The 24,184-nt window shown below is 36.5% G+C and overlaps 1 protein-coding gene across 2 annotated transcripts; it reads right to left on the reverse strand.

The window, feature by feature from the left end:
* Positions 1 to 1,342: 1,342 nt before the first annotated feature.
* PLK4 (polo like kinase 4) lies at positions 1,343 to 21,175 on the reverse strand. Of its 2 annotated transcripts, none has more exons than XM_074276766.1 (16): positions 20,918 to 21,175; positions 20,102 to 20,197; positions 18,618 to 18,713; positions 18,404 to 18,518; positions 16,465 to 17,488; positions 14,640 to 14,734; positions 12,405 to 12,772; positions 9,816 to 9,920; positions 9,138 to 9,240; positions 7,538 to 7,687; positions 5,579 to 5,712; positions 5,400 to 5,491; positions 5,126 to 5,273; positions 3,946 to 4,086; positions 3,286 to 3,392; positions 1,343 to 1,501 (listed from the first exon to the last, which is right to left on the reverse strand). In XM_074276766.1, the coding sequence occupies exons 1-16, from the start codon at positions 20,945 to 20,947 to the stop codon at positions 1,399 to 1,401; spliced, it is 2,907 nt and encodes a 968-aa protein (XP_074132867.1). In that variant the 5' UTR covers positions 20,948 to 21,175; the 3' UTR covers positions 1,343 to 1,398. The 2 variants fall into 2 exon arrangements, with proteins under 2 accessions (XP_074132867.1, XP_074132866.1); XM_074276765.1 differs by lacking the exon at positions 20,918 to 21,175 and adding an exon at positions 20,404 to 20,613.
* Positions 21,176 to 24,184: the final 3,009 nt, after the last annotated feature.

Raw genomic sequence — 24,184 nt, forward strand, 5'->3', positions numbered from 1 at the left:
TCCCACCCAATTTAAATTCTATTCCTTTTTAGAATTCTATTTTTGTCACTTTAGTGATTATTTTTTTCATCCTATGTGAGCCTTTCCAGGAAAATACTGCCCAATAAGGTTCCTCCCCATCCTTGTCTTGGAGAATGCTGTGTAAACCCAGCGATGCAATGACAATGAGAAGATTCAAAGGAAAAAATTCAAGGTATTTATCTTCTACTTGGTGTGTTAAGCTAACGGAGAAGATTAATAAGAGTTGCCATCTCTGGGGTATGATAGTTGAAGAAAGCTTCACAGAGAAAATGGGATTTGAAAATGAGGTCCAGAGGGCACTTTAGGAAAGGGCAAAGCAGTAGCAGAAGGGAGGCAACTGTCAGGCAATCAGGAGAAACACAGAACACTGTTCCTATTAAACACACAGAATTCAGAACTTTACAAATCCTTACAGCAGGAAGCAATTCTCTCTCTAAATTCTACTCTTCCAGTTGAGTTCCACAAATGATTTGAGATGTTATTGAGAAGAACAACAAAGTGGAACTCAATATTTTTCCTCCTAAACCTCCCTTCCCTCTTCCTGTTAAGGAAGCATCATCCCTCTAGTCCCTCAGGAGACTAAGAGAATTGTTTTCTTCTCTTTTTACTAAGAGAAAAAGTGCAAAGAACAGTATTCTAAACATCTTTTGTATTTCTATTTTCATAGTTTTCATGTAGTCTATAAAATTCTTTAAAAAAGAAAATACACATAAAACCATCATTAAAATATACTGCTTTATAGACATGGTTTTAAAAAAATGTACAAATCACTTTACTTTAAATGCCTACAAGAAAATTACAATAACCTAGTTATTTTTTTTTTTGACATGTCAAACTAAATGAACCAGGGCTAGAGTGTTCTTAACCACTGCATTTATTTGTTTCTTTTCTTTTAAAACAAAACACTTTTTGTAGGAATGTTTCATTAGAAACTTGGTGCTACAAAAATAAAGCTATACAAGTATACAATTTTACATTAGTTGTAACATATATACAGATTATGTACACGGTTAAAAATCTTTAAAACTACATTTTCCATGATTCTCAACATGCCTGAAAAAAAAAAACAATAAAAGCAAGGAAGCACCCACCCACCACACATACACTATACATACTTCCACTTCACAACACATACATAAATATAGACATAAATGGTGAGGGCATCAGGGAATTGTCTAAGAAATGGATACGTTGCCTTCTGACTTTGCAGCCTTGTTAAAATACATGTATTGCAGTCATATTAAAATCTTCTTCTGGAAAGGTCTGCTGGAGCAGCTGTACTAACATGAATAAAAGTACTAACATGAATAAAAGCACTTCCTTTCAAGCCAACAAAAACTCATTTATTTAATATATATCGTCCAAAAGAACTCTTAATCAGTGGGAACCAGAAGCTGGATTAGCAAACATCAACAGGATGGAAGACAGACACTGTAATTTCTCTTTGATGAATTCTGGTAATTTTTCACTTTCCCCATACCTAGTAAGGTAAGAAAGTTGAAGAAAAGATTGCTTACTACAATTATACTATATACTGAAAACCATCATATTTTTGCCATAATTCAATTACAAAAGGTCATTATAGGATACACTAATGATTAAAAAACAAAAACTAATTTTATGCAGTAAATCAGAATAGAGTACAAATAACCCCAGTCATGTTTCTGTTTCTATAGACCTGATACATTTAAATGATATTTCAAAGTTCCATTCTTTTCTTAGCATAATTCTTCCTTTGACCAACACAGAAACCCAATAGCCTTTTCTCAAAAATAGTCTGGGAATTGTTGTGAGTCCTTATAAATGTAACAAGGCTGGTCCTCAGAAAACACACATTCTCATCAATGAGTCCTATTTAGTTTGAAAGGATCTGTTTAAAATCTCTTTTGAGAAACTGAGATCATCTCTAAATCATGAAGAGATTCTGCAACAAGACTTTAGTACTGTTTACTAAGGAGGGAAAAAAAATCTTAAAGAATTTTTGCTGTTTCAAAAATAGACTGAATATCTTGTTTTCTTCTACAAAATTCTGTTAAATCCAATTTTTCTGTGGTACCAGGATTTATGTATTTCACTAAAATTCACTTAAAATTTCTTAGAAAGGGAAGCTAATCATATTACATATGCATATGTATAATATGTACACCTGTATAACAAAATCTGGAAAATCTCTCACTCCCCAAGCCACAGATCTTTTACAAGTATGGCTCAACAAAAATGTGATGGAATACTATTGTGCTGACCCCTCATCAGCATAATGACCCATAAGGATTTCAAAGAAAATAGGTTATTCTCCCTCCTGAGAGAAGTTCTGGAAAAGGCTCATGATACACAATGAATATATTTTGATTGATTATACATGTTTGTGATGGGTTTTGTATTTCTCATGTTCTCAAATGGGGTGAGAATCAGGAGTACAGTCTACAGAGTTAGGAATGGAGGATAAGAGGGCAGATCTTAATTGAACAAACAATTAAAATCCCACAGGTTTGGGGCCATAAATGTGATTATAGTACCAGGTAAACATAAGATGCCACATATCTACTAGTCATCCAGAAAGACTCATATGATTGCCTCCCTCTAGTCTATGTAATGGACTAATTAGCTAATGAGGTATTACTTCTTATTTGTCATTTAGTACAAAATCTCGAAATTATTTTCTAGCAATGATGACTTACAAAGCACACATTTGCTTACCACCAAAATACAATTTTCTTTTATTGAACAATACAGTTTAAGACATGAAAAAAGGAACAGATTGTTGTTTGCAATTTCTATATTCTCAAATGTAATGGGTAGAACTCCAACAAAGATGGAAACTATATAAGTCCTTTTAACTACTTTCTCTCATGGAAAAGAGCACATTTATCTAAATCTTTATGCTCAACTAGAGAGTTACAATATTAGCAATCAAGTCAACTCCTAAATGAAAGAGTTATTTTATTTTCAGCCTCTCAAGCATAAAATTTTAAACCTGGTCTATCAATTATTGGTATACAGTTGTATATTCAAGGATATATAGAAATAGCACAACAAAAAACAAAACAAAACCCACAAACCAAAATAATGAGGAGCAGAAAAGCCATCTCATCACATCAATGTTTGAGATAATATGTAAAATGAGAAAAGACTACATTATACTGATGTAGAATTTCTTAGTGAATGACATGCTATCAAAATTAAAATGACAATTTTATTCAATGTAACGGGGATTAGAAAACATTAAGAAAAATCTAGAAATTAGCAGAAACTCAAATGACTCACCTAGTTGTCTGGCCATTTGGTGATGTGTAACTGATAGAGTGCACTCCAGCCTGAACCACCAACTGGGATCCATCATTAAATTGAACCCACACAGCTCCACTGGTTAACTGGAAACAACATGTGTTTAGTATTATTCATAGACCATTAGGATTGTATTTACATCTCTGATAATGGTGTTTAGCAGTATAATATATATATTGCTAGAATACAGCAGGAAAAAACCCCAGCACCCAGGGTGACAAAAAAAGAGAAAACCCACAAAGGTATCTATGCTGAGTGTTCTTGTCTCTTAAAAAGGTTTACTCCTTTAAAACCCTCAAATTGGGGCACTTTAAATTTTAGAAAGTCAAAGTTAAAGACTAATCAATATTTAGGTTCCTTAGAATTCTAGAAGAATGAAAATGATAGGGAAAAGACCTCTTTTTCACCCTCTTCTTTTACACTTAATATTCCATGTGCTATTTAAAAACAAAAACTACTGAAATATTTCTAATTTTAAAAAAAAGTATCATTTCTCATGAAGAAAATATCATAAGGACTTAATTTTAGAGGGAAAAAGTATTTTTCAGTAGAGTATATAAGTATGATATAAAGCCAAAAAGAAATTTCTACGACTAAGAAATATTTTTAAAAATAAATTTTGTATTGGCTAATGCTCACCTGTGTAGCCCAACCAACATTTTTCACAAAAACAGACTTCAGAAGTTGGGCTGATTTTGGAAGATAATCTTTTGGGCTAGTAGAAGACCCTTCTGTTTCATGCACAGCTGCTGTTAATCCAGATCCTTCATATGGAACAATCTAGAAACAGGTAAAAAAGATTGCTATTTGACCACTGGAAACTGTAGCAAATGGCATGGTGTTCATGATAAGTATGATTACCCAAGGAACAAGACATTCAAATGCCACATTTTAATTTCAGGATAAGTTCTCCAAATTGGTAGTGTTTTGACATATCAGATATATTACTAATAACGTTTATTCCAGAACACTTAAGCATTTGGTATAGAGGCAAATGTGAATATTTTAAATTCGATGTTCAATAAATCTATCAGAAGATCTACATTTATATATATATATATATATATATATATATATATATATATTTTTTTTTTGGAGGCTGGGGCTAAGTGACTTGCCCAGGGTCACACAGCTAGGAAGTGTTAAGTGTCTGAGATCAGATTTGAACTCGGGTCCTCCTGAATTCAAGGCTGGTGCTCTATCCACTGCGCCACCTAGCTTCCCCAGATCTACATTTATAAAACAAAAATGTACCTGATTTTTAAAAGCATAATTATTTGTGTATGTGTGTATGTACATTACACACATATCCAATTAACTGAGAACCAAATAATTTGAAATATTGTAATGTTAATATTTTTCTTTCTTTCAGACCCAATTATCCAATAAATATTTAAACAAAACAGTTATCAAACTTATATAATATTATCTCTTGCTACAAAATAGAAGTCTTTTGTAAGAAATTGTCATTTCATTTTCATATGATATGCTAAGTAAATTCTTAGCTTTCCAGAAAAAAAATTGTGCATATAAGCTTAATCTGCATTATTTCCATTTTTTCTGACACTTTCTTAAGTGTAAACAATCAACAATACAATAAATTAAGCTCATTTGCAATGTCTTTGGATTTCTGAGGTGTAAATGCACACACTGGAAATATCTCAAATTAGTTTTTGTGACCAGTATGAGCCGGTTTCAGCACAGCCTTGATGGTAGCCAACTATTGTTATTTTAAAAGATAATCAGTCACATTGACTATATACTGTCAATAAGTATGTCACACTTGTACTTATACTGTACATTAGGTATATTAACTTACTGAAGGGCTAATGTTAGGTGCTTGGTTTGAAGATGCTGAGCTGTTCATCATCATCCTATTTAATAAAGCTGAATCTTTCACTGAAGAATTTGAATCCACACAACTTGGAGGGGTCATGGGCTGTGGGGAACTAGGATTGCCTGGCTTTCTGAAAAGAAAAAAAAAGTTTTCCAAATAGATTGCCCCCCCCAAAAGAAACCATATTGCTCACCTGAAAAGTTCAATTGTCAGTTACTTTTCTGAGATGTGGACCAGTTTTGCTCAGTTAACTTACCTTCCAATAATTATAGGAAAGAAGGGAACACTTCCACTTTTTGTTTCTTCTACTGAAATAACAGACTCCAGTGCAAGGCAAAGTCGATGTCCCTGTTTAAAAACAAACAACTTTTGTCACTACTTCACCAATGCTAAGACTGGAGCTATAAAAATGTATATGTACATATAGATTTGTACCTCATTAGCATGATCTACATATATTTTTATTTCTTCTTTCAAACTCTCAATTTCAGTTTCTCCTTTTAAAGTATATGATTTCCCAGATTTTTCAATCACATTAATTAAGTCTTCTGTTTTGTGTATTTTTGCTCCTAAAAGAATAAACATTTTAAAGCCTACTTTACAAAGAATTACAAGATTTTTTCATTGAAAGATCACATACAATTTTACCCCCAGGTAAATACAACGTTTATTTTCTGCTGGTCAGATTGTTAAAGCCCTCTATATCTTACTATCTATTTTTTTTGGACAGACTCCTCAAGTCATATTTGTTCCAAGGTAGTGTGCAGGTGAATCTGAGTTCTCAAGAACCATGCCAGTGGAGTAAAAATTCTGCCAAGTTTTACTAAACAGGAAATCTTCTTCAGGACAGGTCCACTGAAGTAACATGTTTATGTTGTCCAAAAACTGCATTATCCTGGGGAAGTGTAGGGACAAAACCTGTGAATTCTTTTGTTAGGGTACTCCCAAGTGAGGAAACTCCCTTTAGAATGGCAACTTCATTTTTAAGAGTAGTCTAAACCAGTAGTCCTCAAACTTTTAAAATAGTGGGCCAGCTCACAGTCCCTCAGACTGTTGGAAGGCTGGACTGTAGTAAAAACAAAACTTCACACTCTTCTCCGCCCCTCAGCCCATTTGCCATAACCTGGCGGGCCGCATAAACATCCTCAGCGGGCCGCATCTGGCCCGCTGGCCGTAGTTTGAGAATCCCTGGTCTAGACTATTAGACTGAATATAAAGGTACATAAAATTGTATATAATTCAAACATTTACTGATAATTTCACAATCCCACATTTAGTTACAAGACCTCATATAGGGTGTGTCCCACAATTTAAGAAGCTGGGGTATGCAAGAGTGGTATCAAATTAAAATAGAAAGATCTACTTGACTTCTAAAACCATGAATTAACATTATATATACACTGTGCTGTATTTTTTATTTGTTTTGTTAAATATTTTAAAATTACATTTTCATTTGACTCCTGTTGCACTGAGTTCTAAAGGAGTTGTGCAGCTTTGATATCTCCCATCTGGGGAACACATAGAGTTGCCCAGGGCCACATAGTCATGGGAATAGTCCTTACTAAAATAGAGGCAAGGAGATCAATTTTTCCGGCCCATCAACTCTCCCAAATTACTAGTCCTCTTTAGAGGGTCTGCTATCTGCATCAATGGATCAATAAAACTGTATCTTCTAAGCATTGCTGTCTTCCAGTGATCTGTTCCTACTCTGTATGAAACAGATAATCTCAAATAATGGACTTAGTCTGTGAAAAATAGCTGTTAAGATCCCTGACTCAATTCTTTTTACATAGAAATTAAGGAAATTTTGAAATGTATTTTAATAACATCTTACTTTGACTACCTCTTCCATATTGAGGGGATTAATGGTACAGCACCCCTGTAATCCACATCAAAACTTTTGGCCCTCTCTTAGTACCAGAATGGCAGTCTGAATTTTTTTCTTTCCTTTAATGGAGTGTGTACAGTACCTTACTGTGAAATCATACAATATACATACAGCTTATGCATTTCTGAGTTTCTAAACTTTTTTTAATGTCATCTACTGGCCTTTGAGTATTGTCTGAAGCGTCTGTAAAACTCCTCCCAAATTCCCATTTTAATTTCTCATGCCAACCTGTGATACATAGAAACTGCAATGGGAAAAATCATGATGTGAAAGGGATAATTGTACTTTTATATCACAAGCAAAAAAAAAAAATAAATAAATTAAAAAAAAAAAAAAGGAACTTCATTTACCTTACACATTTCAAATGTCAATAAATACTAACACATGACTTGAGACATGTTTGGTATGACCTGTATATAAAGTAAAATAGGATTCTATTTCATAATATAATAACTAGGTATAATCCTTGAAGGAAACAATAGTATTATTTTGAAGTTAATACTTACCATCATAAAACCAAACTTCAAAATCAGCATGAGGGGAATTCTCCATCAAAATGCATTTAGCATATTTTGAAAAAAAAGTGATTTTAGGTGTTTTAGATCTTACGAGTTGTACAAATCTGGAAGCATACTGATACTTTCTCCAGTATTTTTCTGCAGGAATAAAGGAAATAGAAAGAAATATTGATACTATATATTGATTACTGGGAAAAATATTACTGGAATTAAAAATAATACCTACAAAAGTCTTGGTAATTTCAAAATCATTACTGCTATTTCTATCAAAATATTCCTAGGTCCACTATTTTTTTGAAATATCGCATAATGCACTAAAATTCCAAAGCAGCTAATAAATTGGCAGTGGAATCTGTATTATAAAATTTTACTTTTTTTTTTTTTTTTTTTTTTAAGAACTTAGGTTTAAAGATTTATTTTTTAAATCAATTTTTATATTGCAAATAAAGAGGTACTGAGCTGAGAATCATTTTAACAATTCACTTTATGTGATTCTTTCATTTTTTTTTTTTAAATAGGATCCTCCTTTTACTCCTCCAATAACCAGCACATTTTACTATCAACATCAAGGCAACATTCTCCTTCCATCTGGACCAGGTCTAATTATTAGGAACTTCCTTCTCTGAATTGACATACCTTTCTATAACTTCTACCCATAAATCTCAGTTCTGCTCTCTGAGATCAAGGAAATAGACTTAATCCCTAACCACAGATAACAAACACACGTTCTCAAGTCTCTTCTTTTTTGGGTTAAATATTCCCTAGTTCCCCCAACTGAACTTTATGTGGTAGTTTCCAGTTTTTTCAATAATTCTACTTGTCAGTTTTGTGAAGTTAACCTTTCTGATAAAATCTGATAATTGAGTAGTGAAAAGGCACATTATTCAAATACTGAAATTGGGAACCTAATATCAGTAAATAATTAAGTGATCTTCACATAAAAAATTACTGAGTATCAGAAACATTGTATGAGGCAAATTTCTTCAAATCACTTCACCTAGTTATGATAAAAGTTGGCCAGAGATACACACAACATGACAATATGGGTGCACATAATCAATGTAAATGTAAAACTTATTTTATAAATATGTATAAGTATATGCCCACATATGTTTTAAAAATAAGGTTTTTTTTGAAACCTTTTATTTTTAAGCTGGTCATTTTCAGATTTACTATATACACATACACATTCTCTCACCCTCTCTCCCTTCTTCTCCCCCTCCCCTTTTCTCCTCACCCTTCTCTTCCCTTTAGTCTCCTCTCCTCCTCCACCCTCCTCCCCCAGCATTATATAAGCAGAAAGCTTCCTGAACCTGGCAGTCTTGACAAACCCAAGTTCAAATTCTACTAGGCACAAGAGTGAGACCTTGGGGGCTACTCCCTGACCCTGCTCCCTCACTTATAAAATGGGGTATTACCACTTACACCCACCTTACAGAACTACTATGATGACCTAATGAGATAATTTAACTAAATAAATGCAAGCAACTATTATTATTACTAATTTTCCTTTATTAAACAATGTAACCTTCCATATCTATACAGCAAAGATCTTTTAGGAAAAAAAAAAAAAAAAAAAAAAACATACCTGGTAAAGAATCAAAGTTATACCTAATCATGTCTTTGGGAGGAGGGAGTGGTCTATTATCAAGAGGGAAACCTTTTCCATCATTTGGATAATAAATTGTGATCTATGAAAATAAAACCAGAATTTCACAGTTGAGATTATAAATATATAAATATAAGGCCATAAAACTGACACAACCATTAGTTTCCCTACTAAAACTACAAATAAGTGTTTTTATTTGTAAACCGATTCAATAAATTATGCAAAAATAAATAAGTCAGTTAATCCTACATAATTAACCATCTTTGAATACAGATACAATAGCTTAAGGGTAACTACAGCAGATACTACAGGCAAATTTAATTCTTAAAAGTAGTTTATTATTTGTTAAAAAGATAATAAGGATGTGTGACCCATTTGTAATAAGTACCATCTTGAACCACTGAGGTAGTTCAGAGTTTAGCTGTTGAACTTTATCTTCAATATATATTAAGTCAAACTTAGAATTTACTCAAATATATCATATAAAGATTTAATCAAATTATAAAATAAATATATTTCTGAAACCTCAGGATCCTACAGAACAAATCAAGTGAGAAAATCTGAGAAGTGTTGAAGACATACCCTAGTTTTCCACTGAAAAGTGTTCCCCCCCCCCCCCCTTAAATGATTAAATGGCTAAGTAATAAAGACAGCTACCGAATTTCCATCACTGGAAACTTGAAGAACTTCTTTCACATATTCTTGGGAGGCAAATTCCTTTAGCAGCTCCACACATACTTCTTCTGTATCAAGTATACTCACCTAAAAACAATAATCAAAAGCATTTCTTTATGGCTTATTGGAGTGCCTTATCTACTTTACAAAGAAATTTACATAAAAGAGAAATTAAACCACAGCTTTATCTTACCATGGGAGACGTTAACATTGATGCTAGACTCATCTCTATGTGTAGCTGCTTCCTTGTTCTCTGTAGTAGCTAGAGAACCAACCTTTAAAAGAGGCAGCAGGAATGAACAACTGCACTCAGGTGTGAAACAGCCCATGAGAAAAAAGATGACAGAAGGAGAGGTGGAGCAAAGAGAACAAAAAAAAGAATAGCAAGCCCAACAAAGCAACAGAAAACAAAGAGCGTAGATGAGAAGTTGAAATAGAAAAAACAAGTGGATCCTGGACATATATTACTAATTAGAAAAAGAAAAAAAGTATTTAGAATTGTAATAGCCAAAATTACAGAATGAAGTTTAAGTTCATCTAAGATGACTTGTTTAAATTTTTATATTTAATATATATATATATATTTTTTGCTGAGGCAATTAGGGTTAAGTGACTTGCCCAGGGTCACACAGCTAGGAAGTGTTACGTGTATGAGACCAGATTTGAACTCAGGTTTTCCTGACTTCAGGGTTGGTGCTCCATCCACTGTGCCACCTAGCTGCCCCTACTTATTATTATTATTTTTTTATACTTATAAATTTTAAAAAGTTTACTTTGAAAAATTTACTTTTAAGTTTATTTTTCTGAGGGGAATCAAGTAAAAAATATGCAAGTCCCCCAAAAGATAAGTGGTCCAAAGATATGAATGATTTTCAAAAGAAATGAAAATTGTTACTACTCTAAGGGGGAAAAAGTCAAAATCATTAAAATAAAATATAAATGAAAATAACTGAAGTATCACATTACACCAAAGCAAACTGGCAATGATAAAAGACTGAAATGGTCAACATTGAAGAATCCACAGAAAGTGCATTAATATACCGTTAGTGAAGTTAAAAATTGATCCAGCTCTTCTGGAAATCAATTTGTAATTATTAAAGTGACTAAAATGTCCATAATCTGACATAGACACAGCACTATTTGGTAAATAATCTAAGGAAGCTAAAGAAAGAGGAAAAGTTTCCATTTCTAGCAAAATGTTCATAGCAATACTTCTTGAGCTGGAAAATGAAGTAAATGCCCATTGACTTGGTACTAGTGAAGCATATTGTAATATGATGATTATAGTAGCATCCAGCATTTATAATAATAGTAAGAGCTAACATTTATATAGCACTTCCTATGGGCCAAGGACTGGGCTAAATACTCTTACAATTTTGGGAAGTGGGCACTATTACAATCTCCATTTTATATGAACATCATGAAATAAAGTATGAAAAATTTGGAGACATTTATAAAAGACTATATAAAATATACTGATGCTGAACAAAGAAAGCAACACCGATGATGTGCACAATGACCACTAAAAAGACATCAGCATTCAGATAACCTAATGACCAATCTTGATGCTAAAGAACTGATTCTGAAACTTTTAGAAGCACCGATTTGTAACTGGGAACAGCCTTAGACATCATTCAAGTTCTATTGGAAGTTCTAAAATTTTTCAGATGAGGAAACTGAGGCTGGCTCAGGAAGGGTAAGTGATTTCCCCAAAGTCATATAAATCATAAATGGCAGAAATAGTATTGAAATTCAGGTCCTTTGATTCTAAATCCAATACTTTCTACTGCATGATAATGGAACACTGTGACCAGCTATATGAACTTCAAGTATAGGATGCCATAGACATGCTTATTGGTCACGGATCCATGGTTTGCTTTATTATTATTATTATTTTGTTAGAAGGAAGAATTCTAGGGGGGAATGGATTAGAAAATGAAATTGATATTTAACAAATAATTTCAACTCAAAAGTCTGATAAAATGAAACAGGTCTTTTGATTTAAAAAATATATTAACACCCAGCATATAATCGCTAATATTTCAGAAGCTGTTCACTGTGATCATAGTCATCTCTATGTCTTCAACGATTAGGACAAAGTAGGTGCTTCATACACATTTGAAGTGAATTTGAAAATTTTACATTTCCCATCACCAGCTGACAACCCAAGTCAAAAATACTCAAGACACAAAACCACTATTTCATTAAATATCTCCTTCATAACCACCATACCTTCATGTGGTGGTAGAGTAGCAATGACTATGACCTAAGACCTAGAATAAGAGAAGGGTAGAGCTATCAGAGACAAGCATCTTCAAGAGGTAAGAAAGTACTTTCTTACCTCTTGAAGATGCTTGTCTCTGACAGCTCTGGCCTCAGACACTTAATACTTCCTAGCTGTGTGACCCTGGGCAAGTCATTTAACCCCAATTGCCTCCGCAAAAGAAAAAAGAGATAAGAAAGTATCACCAGCATTGTGCTTTACTATGTGTTCAATGAGACATTGTGTCAATCTTTGACCATCTCTTCCAATCAATGGAAACAAATTTAAAACATGGAAAACAAACATACCACTGCTTTTTTCGTTTTTTGCCGGATGGGCTTTAGCCGATGGGCATTCAAAGGAGAGGTCATGCTTCGCAACGTACACTTCTGGTGGCCTATCTGGGGCTCCCTGCCCCTAGATCTGCTTGGGTCAGAAAGGGGATGTGAGCCAAATACAGTTGCAGGCTGGATGGTTTCAGGTTCATGGCGAAATGCAGGAATACATTTCATGGCATTTGGCTGTTTGACACAACAGGCACTGTCAGAAGCATCTATATCCCTGTTAATCATCCTGTCAGTCCATGCATTTCTCCTTGTGTCCTGCATATCTGGATAATCCTGGACATTTCTACTTGAGGTAATGTTGATGTGAGCAATGGGATCTCTTAACTGGGCTTAGAAAAAAACACACACACACACACACAAAAAGTTAAAATAAAACTGTTTTAGCTGTACAGTATGTGCACTGTAGGGAGTTAAATGTGGCAATCAATGGAATTTTAAAAATAAAAATAATTCTTATACAAGAACTTGATAATTTTTGAAATGCAAATTGTTTTTCTCTTCCCTTTTCTTTTAGTAACATTAAATAATGTATTTTTAAAATGCAGAATTGTACTACTACTGAATAAAGTGTTTTGTTCTTGCATTGCAAATGATGTTGATAAAAATTGTATTTCAAAAGGCTAAGATAAATGATAGCTACACAATTATGTAAATCTGCATTCCCCTCCCCAACAGCTGCACATGGACAAATTAATTCCCTTTTGGGATACTGATATGTATATGTATATTTATAAAGAAAAGGAATGGATTCAAAAAAACCACCACTGAAATTACATGCTCATTATATAGTATTTCTAATAGGTAATATAATACCCAGCAAGATCTCCTTCTTTCCTTCTGCTTCTTTTTTAATCACTATATCATCAGATTTCTTCCCATCCCACCCTTCTGGATATCTGTCCCTTTCTCAAGTAAAAAATACTCAGATCCCAGCTACCTTTCAGTCATTAATAACTGAATAGCAGATGCTTAAATATATGGTTAGATTACAGCAGAACCCATGACTACTTAGTGTACAGTTGTACCATCTGGGGATTAAGATGGTTATAGCTACTTGAAAAATATAATTGGGGACCCTATATATAAGTAGTAGACTCAATCTCTTTCCATATGTTGGGCAAAAAAAAGGGACACATCTTAACACTCTCTTCTATTCCCATTCTTGCCATTTACACATGTAGATTTTCCCTCTGTGCCCTGCCTTACCTATCCTGCCTTGGTATCCACTTCCATTAGGTATCTGCAATTGTTTTCTTCACACAACATCCTGGCTATAAGCTTTGAGCTGTATCCTCCTGTCTTTAAATTCCCTTTCTATTGGTTCATTAGACTAAAAAAATAGAACATTAGAGTTGGAAGAGACCTTAGAATCTAGTCCAACTCATTTTACATAAAAGGAAGTTAAGATTTAAGGAGGATAAGTTACTTCTCTTAAGTTGAAATGCTGCTAAATAGCGGAGCTGGGATGCTAACAATTTTTGGGGTTCCAAGTATAGGGTCTTTCTACATATATTCTCACCCCCAAATACAAGGCAAGGCAGGGTTTAGCAAGATGACATTTCACATCAAGAGTTTTGGGAACTTTAATGAATTCCAAATTCTATGTGAGTCACAGTTGGCCAAAAAAGGTCATGTAATTTTAGGGTGCATCTAGCGAACCAGTGTCCAAAATAGGGAGAAGATAGTTCTGTTGAGATTTGTCCTGCTCAAATAATATGCAATGCTGGTATGCACGGTAATTGCTAGATCTTGGGAAAGACACTGGTTGGATGATGATGGGGCTAGAGACAATGCCCTACATGAACTGGCCAAAGAAAATGAATAGTATTCAACTGAAGAGGAAAAAAACTTAGAACAAATATTTGAAGGACTATCAGGTGAAAGGGAGCATATACTTGCTTAATTCCTGAGGGCAGAATTAAAACTAATGGAACCATAGTACAGAGAGGTTACTTTACTTCCACATAAGGGAAATTTTTCTAATAACCAGAGCTGCTCCAAAGTGGAATGGCAGGCAGTGAGTTCATCTTTATGGGAGACAATAAAGCAAAGGCTGAATGGAGGCCTAATCAGGGATGCTACAGAATAGTGTTCTATGAGGCATGGGTTGGATTAGATGAATTCTGGTCCCTCCCAATTCAATTTTATGATTATAATTCATCGTTCTGCTAATGAAAATATTCCACAAATATTTACCATTTGCTTGCAAGTTTCCAAACCATTGCTGAACTGTTTCAGATTGAGATGTCTGCTCTGAAAGTGGAAAAGTAGATTTTCCTGGATGGAGAGGACTAGAGTGGAATAAAACAATGTTTGATAATTCAGCAAAAATTAATATTAAAATGTTTCATTTGAAAGAAAAATAATCTGCACAAGAGAATTTTTCTCCATTTCAATAAGCACTTATTTTATGTGTAATGTGAGGCACTGGGAAAGTAAAGAACAAATTGCAACAGAACCCACTTTCAGTGAGTTTATAATTTACTAAAGGGAACAAGAGACATTAATAACCACAAGGAATCAGGAAAATATATTTTGAAATTATATTGATTCTCAATAAAGAAAAGGACATAAAAATAAGGCTAAAAATAGGTTTTGGGGTTTTTTTTTTTTTTTTTGGTATGTCAAAAAAATTCTAACAAGAATGTGGAATATTTAGTAAATAATGTAAGGAAGTAGAAAACACTAAGAATTGGAGCAGAAAGGCCTTTGGTAGGAGGCACAAACTCAAAAAAAACCCAAGGTTATTTTGGTGTCTTTTTTTTTTTCCCCCCTGTGACACCTAGGAGTGAATGGAGAATAAAGGAACTCATTACCCTAAGGAACTGAAAGGATCAGGCAGCTTCTTGTCTGAGCTACTCCATGAACTGCTCACTTCCCAAAAGCATAGATGTTCCACTAAAATCTCATATTCTACAAATTCAAAATGGAACTTATTATCTTTCCCCATAAAGCCCTCCCCCCTTCTTCCTAATTCCTAACTTCTGTCAAGTTGACTATCATTTTTTCAGTCACTCAGGATGTCAACCTTGAAATCATCCTTCTCTCTCAATCCGCCCCCTATATACTTAATTATCACATCCTATTACTTTTAATGCTATACAATCTTTTGCGTCTGTCCCTTTTTCAGTGACATAGCCACTACATTTGGGGACATTCCAATTATATATTTAGCTGTTTGCTCTAACTTCAAATTCTTCTTTTTTGCTACCAAAAATGGTATTTCTAAATCATGGATCCGAACATGTGACTGAAGCGGCTGTGATTTCTTTCTATCTCTAAGACAAATACAATCTCCTTTGGAATTTAAAGTTCTTCGCAATCTGGATTCAATCTCTCTTTCCAAGTCACTCACAAAATACTTTCCTTCATGAACTCTACCTTCCAGCAAAAAATGTCCCCCTACACGACATTCCATCTTTTACTTCTATGCTATTATGGGCTTTCCCCTCATTCTTGAAATACTTTTCCTCTCATTTTTGTCTTTTATCTAGCCAACAATTGTATTAAGAGCCTATTATTTGTTGGGTACCCTGCTACAAAAACAATAGCTGTCCACAAGAAGTTCATATTCTAATTGAGGGATACAACATACAAACTAATAATATAAAAATCAGATATATACAGGATAAGTTGGAGATAATTTCAGAAAAAAGGCACCCACATTCAATAGGAACAGGCAGGTCTCTCTGAAAATGACTTCTTACAATCTGGTGGATCTATTGAAGGTCTACTTCAAGTGCCACCAAGAGCTACAATGGCTTTTCAGACCCATTTCTTAGTGCTTCCCATCTCCTCAAAATACTTAAGTATTGATTTTATGTGCATTTTATCTTTAATTATCAGTCTACAGGCTGTGCAATTCCCTCCAATAGCATATAAGCTCCTGAAGGGAAGAGGCAGCTATGATTTTTGGTTTTTGTACCTTTGAGTTCAGAACATAGACAGATTGAACAAATAAGCTTGTTGAAAAGGAATTATTGTATAATAATTACAAGAGAATTGAAAGAACTAATCTTACTGTGCTTGATCTTTATCAGGTCTTTCAAAAGAACCAGGAATATTTGAAGTATTTTCTTTAAATACTTGAAACATATTGACATTGCTGTCTGTAGGTGAAAACCTCTCCTCGTTTTCAGGCCACCCCCTTCTGTTGGGCTTTGAGAGGATATCTGCTGAGTGACAGCGTTCCATAGCAGGTGGTTTGGCTTGAGAATGACCACTAGAAATACCCGATCTATCAGAAGAATGGGCTCTGCGTAGGTATCGAGAATGTGGCCTTTCTTCAGCATCTTGTAGCAGTCTTCCTCGGCCACTATGATTGGTCTCTTGTCCCTGAATTCCCCATTGAGGACAAAAACTACTTCCATCACCAGATGAAAAATTACTCACATTCTTAGTCTTTGGAAATATAGTCATTTTATTTGGAAGTGGCTGACCAAACAACAGTCTTTTCTTGTCTGGTAAACAACCACTTATACTGGCACTGGAAGAACCGGTAAGTGCTGTAGAAATGGTAGCATGTCCACTATCTATGGAATCTTCCACAGTTCCCAAATCTTTAATTCTCACTGAAGAACTTCGACACATAAAAGGATGATCCAACACTGATGACAGACTTAAACGTTCTGCTGGATTTCTACGAAGCAACTGATGAATAAGGTCCTTGGCCTCTAGTGACAAAAAGGTTGGCATTTCATAATCTGCCAATACCACTTTATTTAATGTGTTTTTGACTGTGTCGGTGTCAAAAGGTGGTCTACCAATAAGTAATGTATAAAACATACACCCTAGGGACCAAACATCAGATTCAAGTCCATGCGCACTTCTTGTGGCAACTTCTGGTGAAATATAATTAGGAGTTCCACATAATGTATAGTGTTTTTCATTAGGCATTTTCAATTGAGTTGCTAGACCAAAATCAGCAATCTTGATATTCATATTACGTGTCAGTAAGAGATTGGAAAGTGTGAGGTCCCGATGTAATATACCGTGAGAATGAAGATACAACATTCCTGTGGTGATCTGGTGCATGAATTGTCGAACTATTCAGACACAAAAAAAACAATTATTACCAGAAAAATCCCTATTTATATAATAATACAGTAAAATAGTACTACAATAATACTAGTGTACAACACAGCATTACAGCTTTGTCATTGCTAACAATATCATACAAACATAAATTCTATTACTTTGTCAAAATGGCAACAAGAAATGAGGGAATTATGAGATCAAGAAATCAATTGTTCTCTCTTAAGGGATGCTGTTTTGGATAGAAATCACAAAACATAAATTTTATTTCCAACTTTCCTATTTATTAGTCATGTGTCCTTAAACCAGTCATTTATGAAAATAATATCTACCCTACTTTAGTGGATTGTGAGGTTCAAATGAGATATGAATATTACTAGCCTTAAAGCAGAGCAGATTTTTAAAAAAGTTGTGATGAGGATTACCTTCACATGATATAATCAGGGGACATTTTCTACATTTTCCTCCCTCCACCTGCATGACAGATCACACAGTGATAGGGTACTTTAAGCACTAAACCAGGTACTATTATGGTTTTCATGAACAGACCATGAAACTGGTTTAGAATATTTCTTATAAGAACATAGTCTTGTAAACATTTGTCTTATTGTCTTATGACAATAAAGCCCTCTAAAAAGTCCTTTTACTGATCCAAACAAGAAAATGAAATTGTTTTATTATCATGACTTTTGCAAAAATAACAACTCAAGATCAGTTAAAATGTATATTAGTCTTTAAGAAAGGTTACTTTAATATTTATTTTCTTTCTATGGTTAAATTTTCTCAGGGAATATATTCTTAAAGAAGATGTACTGGAAAATAACTATTGTCTCAAAACGAAACATATATATAAAATCTATTCTGTCTTCATAATAACACCCAAAATTAGTTGTGCTACATTACGTTCAATTTTATGAAAAACATACCTTCACTTTCAGAGAAAGGTTTCATTTTATTTTTCAGATATCTATTCATTTCTCCATTGTGACATATTTCCAATACCAGATACACGTAATTGCTATCTTCAAAATAGTTATAAAGCTGAAATACAGAAAAAAGAAAAGATAAGCTAATAAATTATTCCTGGAAGAAATATAATCCTCACTGGAAATTACTACCTTCATTCTGGCATCCTCTCACCTCCAGAATAGAAGGATGTTTCAGCTGACAGTGTATCTTCACTTCATTCTGGACCCTCTGGACCATTCCAGCTTTGTGCATAGCCTTTTTATCAATCTAAAAAAAGTTTTAACAAATGACAATGTTAAATTTAAGTTTTACACTGTCAGTAAAAATTGCTACTTTAAAAATGAAATATTCTGTTAATAGCACTGCAGTGATTGGAGTCAAAGACTTATCTTCTTGAGTTCAAACCTGACTTCAGACCCTTATTAGCTATGTGACCCTAAGCAAGTCATTTAAACGGTTTAACTCAGTTTCTTTATCTGTAAAATGAGCTAGAGAAGGAAATGACAAATCACTCCAGTATCTTTGTCAAGAGAACCTCAAATGAGGGCACGAGGAGTTGGACATGACTGAAACGACTCAATAACATTATATTAGATATATGTCACTGAAAGGTAAGTTCAGGCAAGTCAGTTTTAAATTTAGCTATCAGGTTAAAAAAAGGGAAATAACATTTTAGATAAAAATTAGAACTTGGTTTTAAAATAGGTTTTTCATTATTTTTGTTTTTGCTTGTGTTCTGGCTCTACCTTTTATGATCTTAATTTAACCAGCTGCTTTTCTCATCCCTGACCCACAAAAACTCTCCTTCAAACATAAGAATTCTAAATCCTATTAAAGATGTAAAAAGAAAACAAAAATCCCTCACTTTCATTTAGGAAAAAGATGACTCCAGATTTTATATAATATATATATATATATATATATATGTATGTATTTCTTGTTCACTGATGACAAGAGATTACTATTTTACTTGTTTCACCATAGCAAGAAAATAATTTCTTTGGCCTCAGTGTCCTCATCTGTATAATGCAAGTGCAGTACTAGATAATCTGTAAGGTTCCTTCAGCCTAAAGTCCTATATATGATTCTATGTTATCAGATCCAACACATCATTGTAAACAAGTGGACACTTAAATCAGCACTACGAATCATACACTGTAAAAAATGTCACTGAAACACTGGGAATACCAAAGACAGCAGAAAGAAGTTTAAAAGAGGACACAGATGGGGCCGCTAGGTGGCGCAGTGGATAGAGCTCCAGCCCTGAAGTCAGGAGGACCCGAGTTCAAATCTAGACTCAGACACTAACATGTCCTGACAGTGTGATTCTGGACAGGTCACTTAACCCCAATTGCCTCGGAGGGGGGAGCAAGGAAGAATTAGTAGTGCCATGTTAAATTTTAAATAAAATAGCAATTAATATAGGAGATAATAGAGATTCACAGTTTCACAGACAACCCTCTTCGCTCAGTTCTTTGGGCACGGAAACATTCATAATTGTCAGTAAACAATAGTAAAAATTAGAAACTAGGTCCTTAAAACAAACAATAGGTTTGCCACATAACAGCTACTTCTATCTGCACACAGAATGAACATTTTTGACACAAGCCAGGTTCATAGACTCCTTCCTCTGCGCCAAGTGCGCCGGCACTTACCATTTTGATCGCCACTTCTAGACCTGTGTGAATGGACTCCGCTCTGTAGACACCAGCAAAAGACCCCTTTCCAAGGAGGTTTCCAACTCTGAAATCCTTAAAAATTAGAGGAACAATTACAAAGAGTTGTCTACCAAGGAGAAGGAAGCTTCTCTGGAGTGATGGGGTGTCGGGTTAAAAGGACGCTCTTCTGGAGTCTGTAGAGGGAGAGGGGCACAGGGGCTCAAACACGGAGGAGAGGAGGGAAAGGGGAAGAGTTTCTGGGAGTGCCGGGCTCTTAACGCGACGCGATGGGGGCTCACCTCGATGGCGGAGGCATCCCGGGGGCAGGGCATGGTGCCGCGTAAAGCTGGGGCTCCTTCGACTGAAGACGACTAAGCACCCCTCGCCCCCCGCGGCGGACCAAGGGCCCGGGCCCCTGCTCCCGCCGCAGCTGCCGCCCAGGAAACCGCCATCCCCAGGGACGGGGGCGGGGGCCCCGCAGTCTAGGCTCATCCCAGGGCGGCAGCTGCGGCGGGAGCAGGGGCGGAAGTCCCGGGAGACTAGGAGCGCCCCGCTGGCCCACCCCGCGCTCCTGAAGTGGTCTGGTCCAAATAACATCCCCCCCCCGTCAGGTGGTCCGGGCCACATAATCTCCCCCGCCTCCATGAAAGTGGAAGGGTCCACGCTCCCCCTACCTCCTCCGAAGTGGTCTCGCCTGAAGCCTCCCCTTGCCTCACTTAATTGAACCCTCCCTACGCTAGTCCTCGGGTCTACCCAGGCCCTCGGACTCTGTCCGCCCGGCTCTTTCGAATCCTCCCTTTCCAAAGCTCTCACCTCTATCTTCTCTCCTATGTAAGCGGCCATGTTTCCGGGCTGTCACTGCCGTTAGTCGGGCTCGCTTCTTCCCGCAGTCCCTCGGAAGCGGCGCTTCAGGCAGCCGGCCGCCTTCGGCGCCCATCAGGCTCGGCTGTCTAGGCCGCCGCCCCGCGCAGCGGCGGCGGCGGCGGCGGGGCGGCCACCTCCGAGGTCCTGCCTGGACTTGGGCGGCACAACCTCAGAACCATTTTGAAAAATTCCGCCCGTTGAGAGAATGGGTGCGTACGTGCCGACGTATGCGCGCGCAGGGCGTGCCCGGGTGGAAGACCCGGAATGCGCACGCGCTTGGAGTCTCGCTGCCGGCCCCTTTCAGCTTTCGGCGCGTCGCTTCGGTGACCCCGAAAGCCGGAGTGATCTGGGCGATCCTTGGCGAAGCACCTCACTGGATTCCAGCAGAGGAGTCTTCTTTAGATTGTAAATTCACATGAGGGCACAGACTGCCACTCTGTCTTCCCAGCACTTAGCCCAATCCCTGGCACGCGGTAGGCTCCTAATCAGTATTTATGGATGCATTGACCGGACTTCTGGGACTGGAAAGTTCCTCAAGGACCTTGGCCCTTAGGACGCGTTTAATATTAGTTTTCTGATTATTTCTTGCGCCCTTCACATTTACGGAGGAGGAAATTGAGGCCCAGAATGGCATGGGGATGTGCCTGAGGTCACTCTGGTCAGGGGCAGGGGTAACATGGCTGCGAACCCAAACCCGAGAAACCTCTCCGAGCAGTGGAAGGGCCTAGCTCCCTTTGCGTCTCCAGCACCACGTGTCCAAAAAGCAGCCGCGTCGCACGACCCGTTGCCGCTGGCCCCTTAAATTCCCTTTACAGCGGTACGTTTACCTCGTTGCTCCCTCTGGCCGGCAGTTACGTCACTCAATAAACATTTATAAAGGGCGACTGTCAGGCACCGCCCCGGGCTCTAAAGACACAAAAAGACCCTGTAGTCCTGCACCTTAGTATCTTAAAGAGGCCTGCAGACATATCCAAAGTTCTAGACAACTCAAATCCCACTTTCGGCGGGAGGGACCTTTCCTGTTTACTCGGGATGCTCGCGGAATGGGCCTACTTGTTGCACAGGGTCTCCCTCTTTAGGGGAACTCCATGGCGTCTAAGGTTGGTGAGTTGGTTTTGCCTTTCTTTTCCCTGGAGCAGAGAACGTAAGCCCTCAATAAGCCCTTGTTAATGATATCTGTAAAGCATAAGCTTCTTGAGGGGTCCATATAGTAGGAATCTAAGAAATGCTTGGTAATTGACTCACATAAGTTGAAGAAACGAAAATTTTTTTTCAATGTATTATTTTCAAAATACTTGCAAAGGAGAGTTTTCAACATTCACCCTTGGAAAACCTTGTGTTTCAAATTTTTTTCCTCCCCTAGACAGCAATCCAAAATAAATTAAACATGTGCAGTTCTATACATATTTGCACATTTATCATGCTGCACAAGAAAGATCAAAAAGCAAATTAAAAAGTGAAAATACTATGTTGTGATCCAAAATTCAGTCCCCATAATCCTCTCTCTGGCTGTTGATGGTCATCTCCTATCACAAGTACATTGGAATTGGCTTGAATCGGCTCACTGTTGAAAAAACTTGATCATCACAACGGATCGTTACATAATCTTGCTGTGTACAATGTTCTCTTCTGCTCACTTCACTCAGCATCAGTTCATGTAAGTCTCTCCAGGCCTTTCTGAAATCAACCTGCTGGTCATTTCTTACAGAGCAATAATATTCCATAATATTCATATACCACAATTTATTCAGCCATTCTCCAATTGATGGGCATTCATTCAACTTCCAGTTTCTAGCTACAACAAAAAGAGCTGCCACAAACATTTTGCACACGTGGGTCCCTTTCCTTTAATTTCTCTTTAGGACATAAGCCCAGTAGAGACACTGCTGGGTCAAAGGGTATTCAGAGTTTGATAACTCTTTGGGCTTAGTTCCAAATTGCTCTCCAGAATGGTTGGAGTAACTGTATGAAGTATGAAGTAACTGTAATAAGTTTTAGAAAGTAGCCTTGGGGCTTAAGGATTAAGTGACTTGTCAGGTTCTCTGGCATTTCGGAGGACTACCTGAACTTGCTTCAGGCAATAAAATTGGCAAAGATTAAAAAAAAATTTAAAGGCATTAAGTTGCTAAGAAAAGTAGGTATGCAGAGAGCATTTCAAGAAAAAGGTGTGCAACAGCCAATATCCTTAAGTTTGCCTTTCATTATTAGGTTGTGCTTCAGCATACCTACAATTTCTTGGATTTACTGCCTTGAAATTTATATGGTGGCTTTAAGCCACTATATAAATGGCTTTAGGATTATAGGATTTGTAACTAGAGCAGTTTCATTTACATCATTTTACAGTAAGTTCACTATTTTTCCACAAAGGAAAAATGATTTGCTGAAGGTGGGAGCTGGCTTTGCTGTTCCTTAGGCGTCACCATTCCCCCTCCCATCCCCGAACTTGGCCCACCCTCCTTGACCCTTTACCCCATCCCTCCCCAAAACCTGGTTTCACTTCATTCAGTCCACAGCCCATCTTCTGCTTTCCCAGATCCCCAGCTGCTAGAATTTCATTACTTTTAGTTATTCCACCTATTTTGGCTGATAAATTTCTTGAGGTTGAGAACTTTGAATATGTCCTTGCATTTTTAGTGCCTGACACAAGGTGGGCTCTTAAATGGTTGTTCAAGATGTCTAGTTATTAGTAAATTTCAGTTCATACCTTTTGCCTTTTAGTCTAGAGATACTTATTTTATGGAACTTTTGCCATATGCCAGTGTCTGAATCCAGGTTTTCCTGAACTATTTTCTTTCCTTTAAAATTTTTACATGGAAGGTTTTTCAGATATGAAAATACTAGTAGTTACTGATACTACCTGAATCACTACCCATAGATCCTCTGAAGGATATTTCATTGAAGGAAAAATTTTTCTCAGTGCCTTTGGTCTCTATAGGAGTGTGCTCCTTGGAAAGTATATTTATTGACCTTCCCCTCTGTCAAGATCACCCCCACAAAAATTGTCCATAGCATGTTTCATAATCATGAAATAATAATCAGGTAGCTAGGAATAGCAAAAACAGCCCTGGCTTTGGATGCAGGACACACCAAGTTTGGTCTGAGAATTGGTGAACATGTGATTATGAGGGCAGAAACTAGACTTGTATTTGTAGTCTATCCCTCAGTGCCTAGTCTAGTGACTCAGATGTCTAGATTTTTCTGGATGGATGTTAAGAT

Source organism: Sminthopsis crassicaudata, chromosome 6, assembly GCF_048593235.1.
Source record: "Sminthopsis crassicaudata isolate SCR6 chromosome 6, ASM4859323v1, whole genome shotgun sequence".
Classification (NCBI taxonomy): domain Eukaryota; kingdom Metazoa; phylum Chordata; class Mammalia; order Dasyuromorphia; family Dasyuridae; genus Sminthopsis; species Sminthopsis crassicaudata.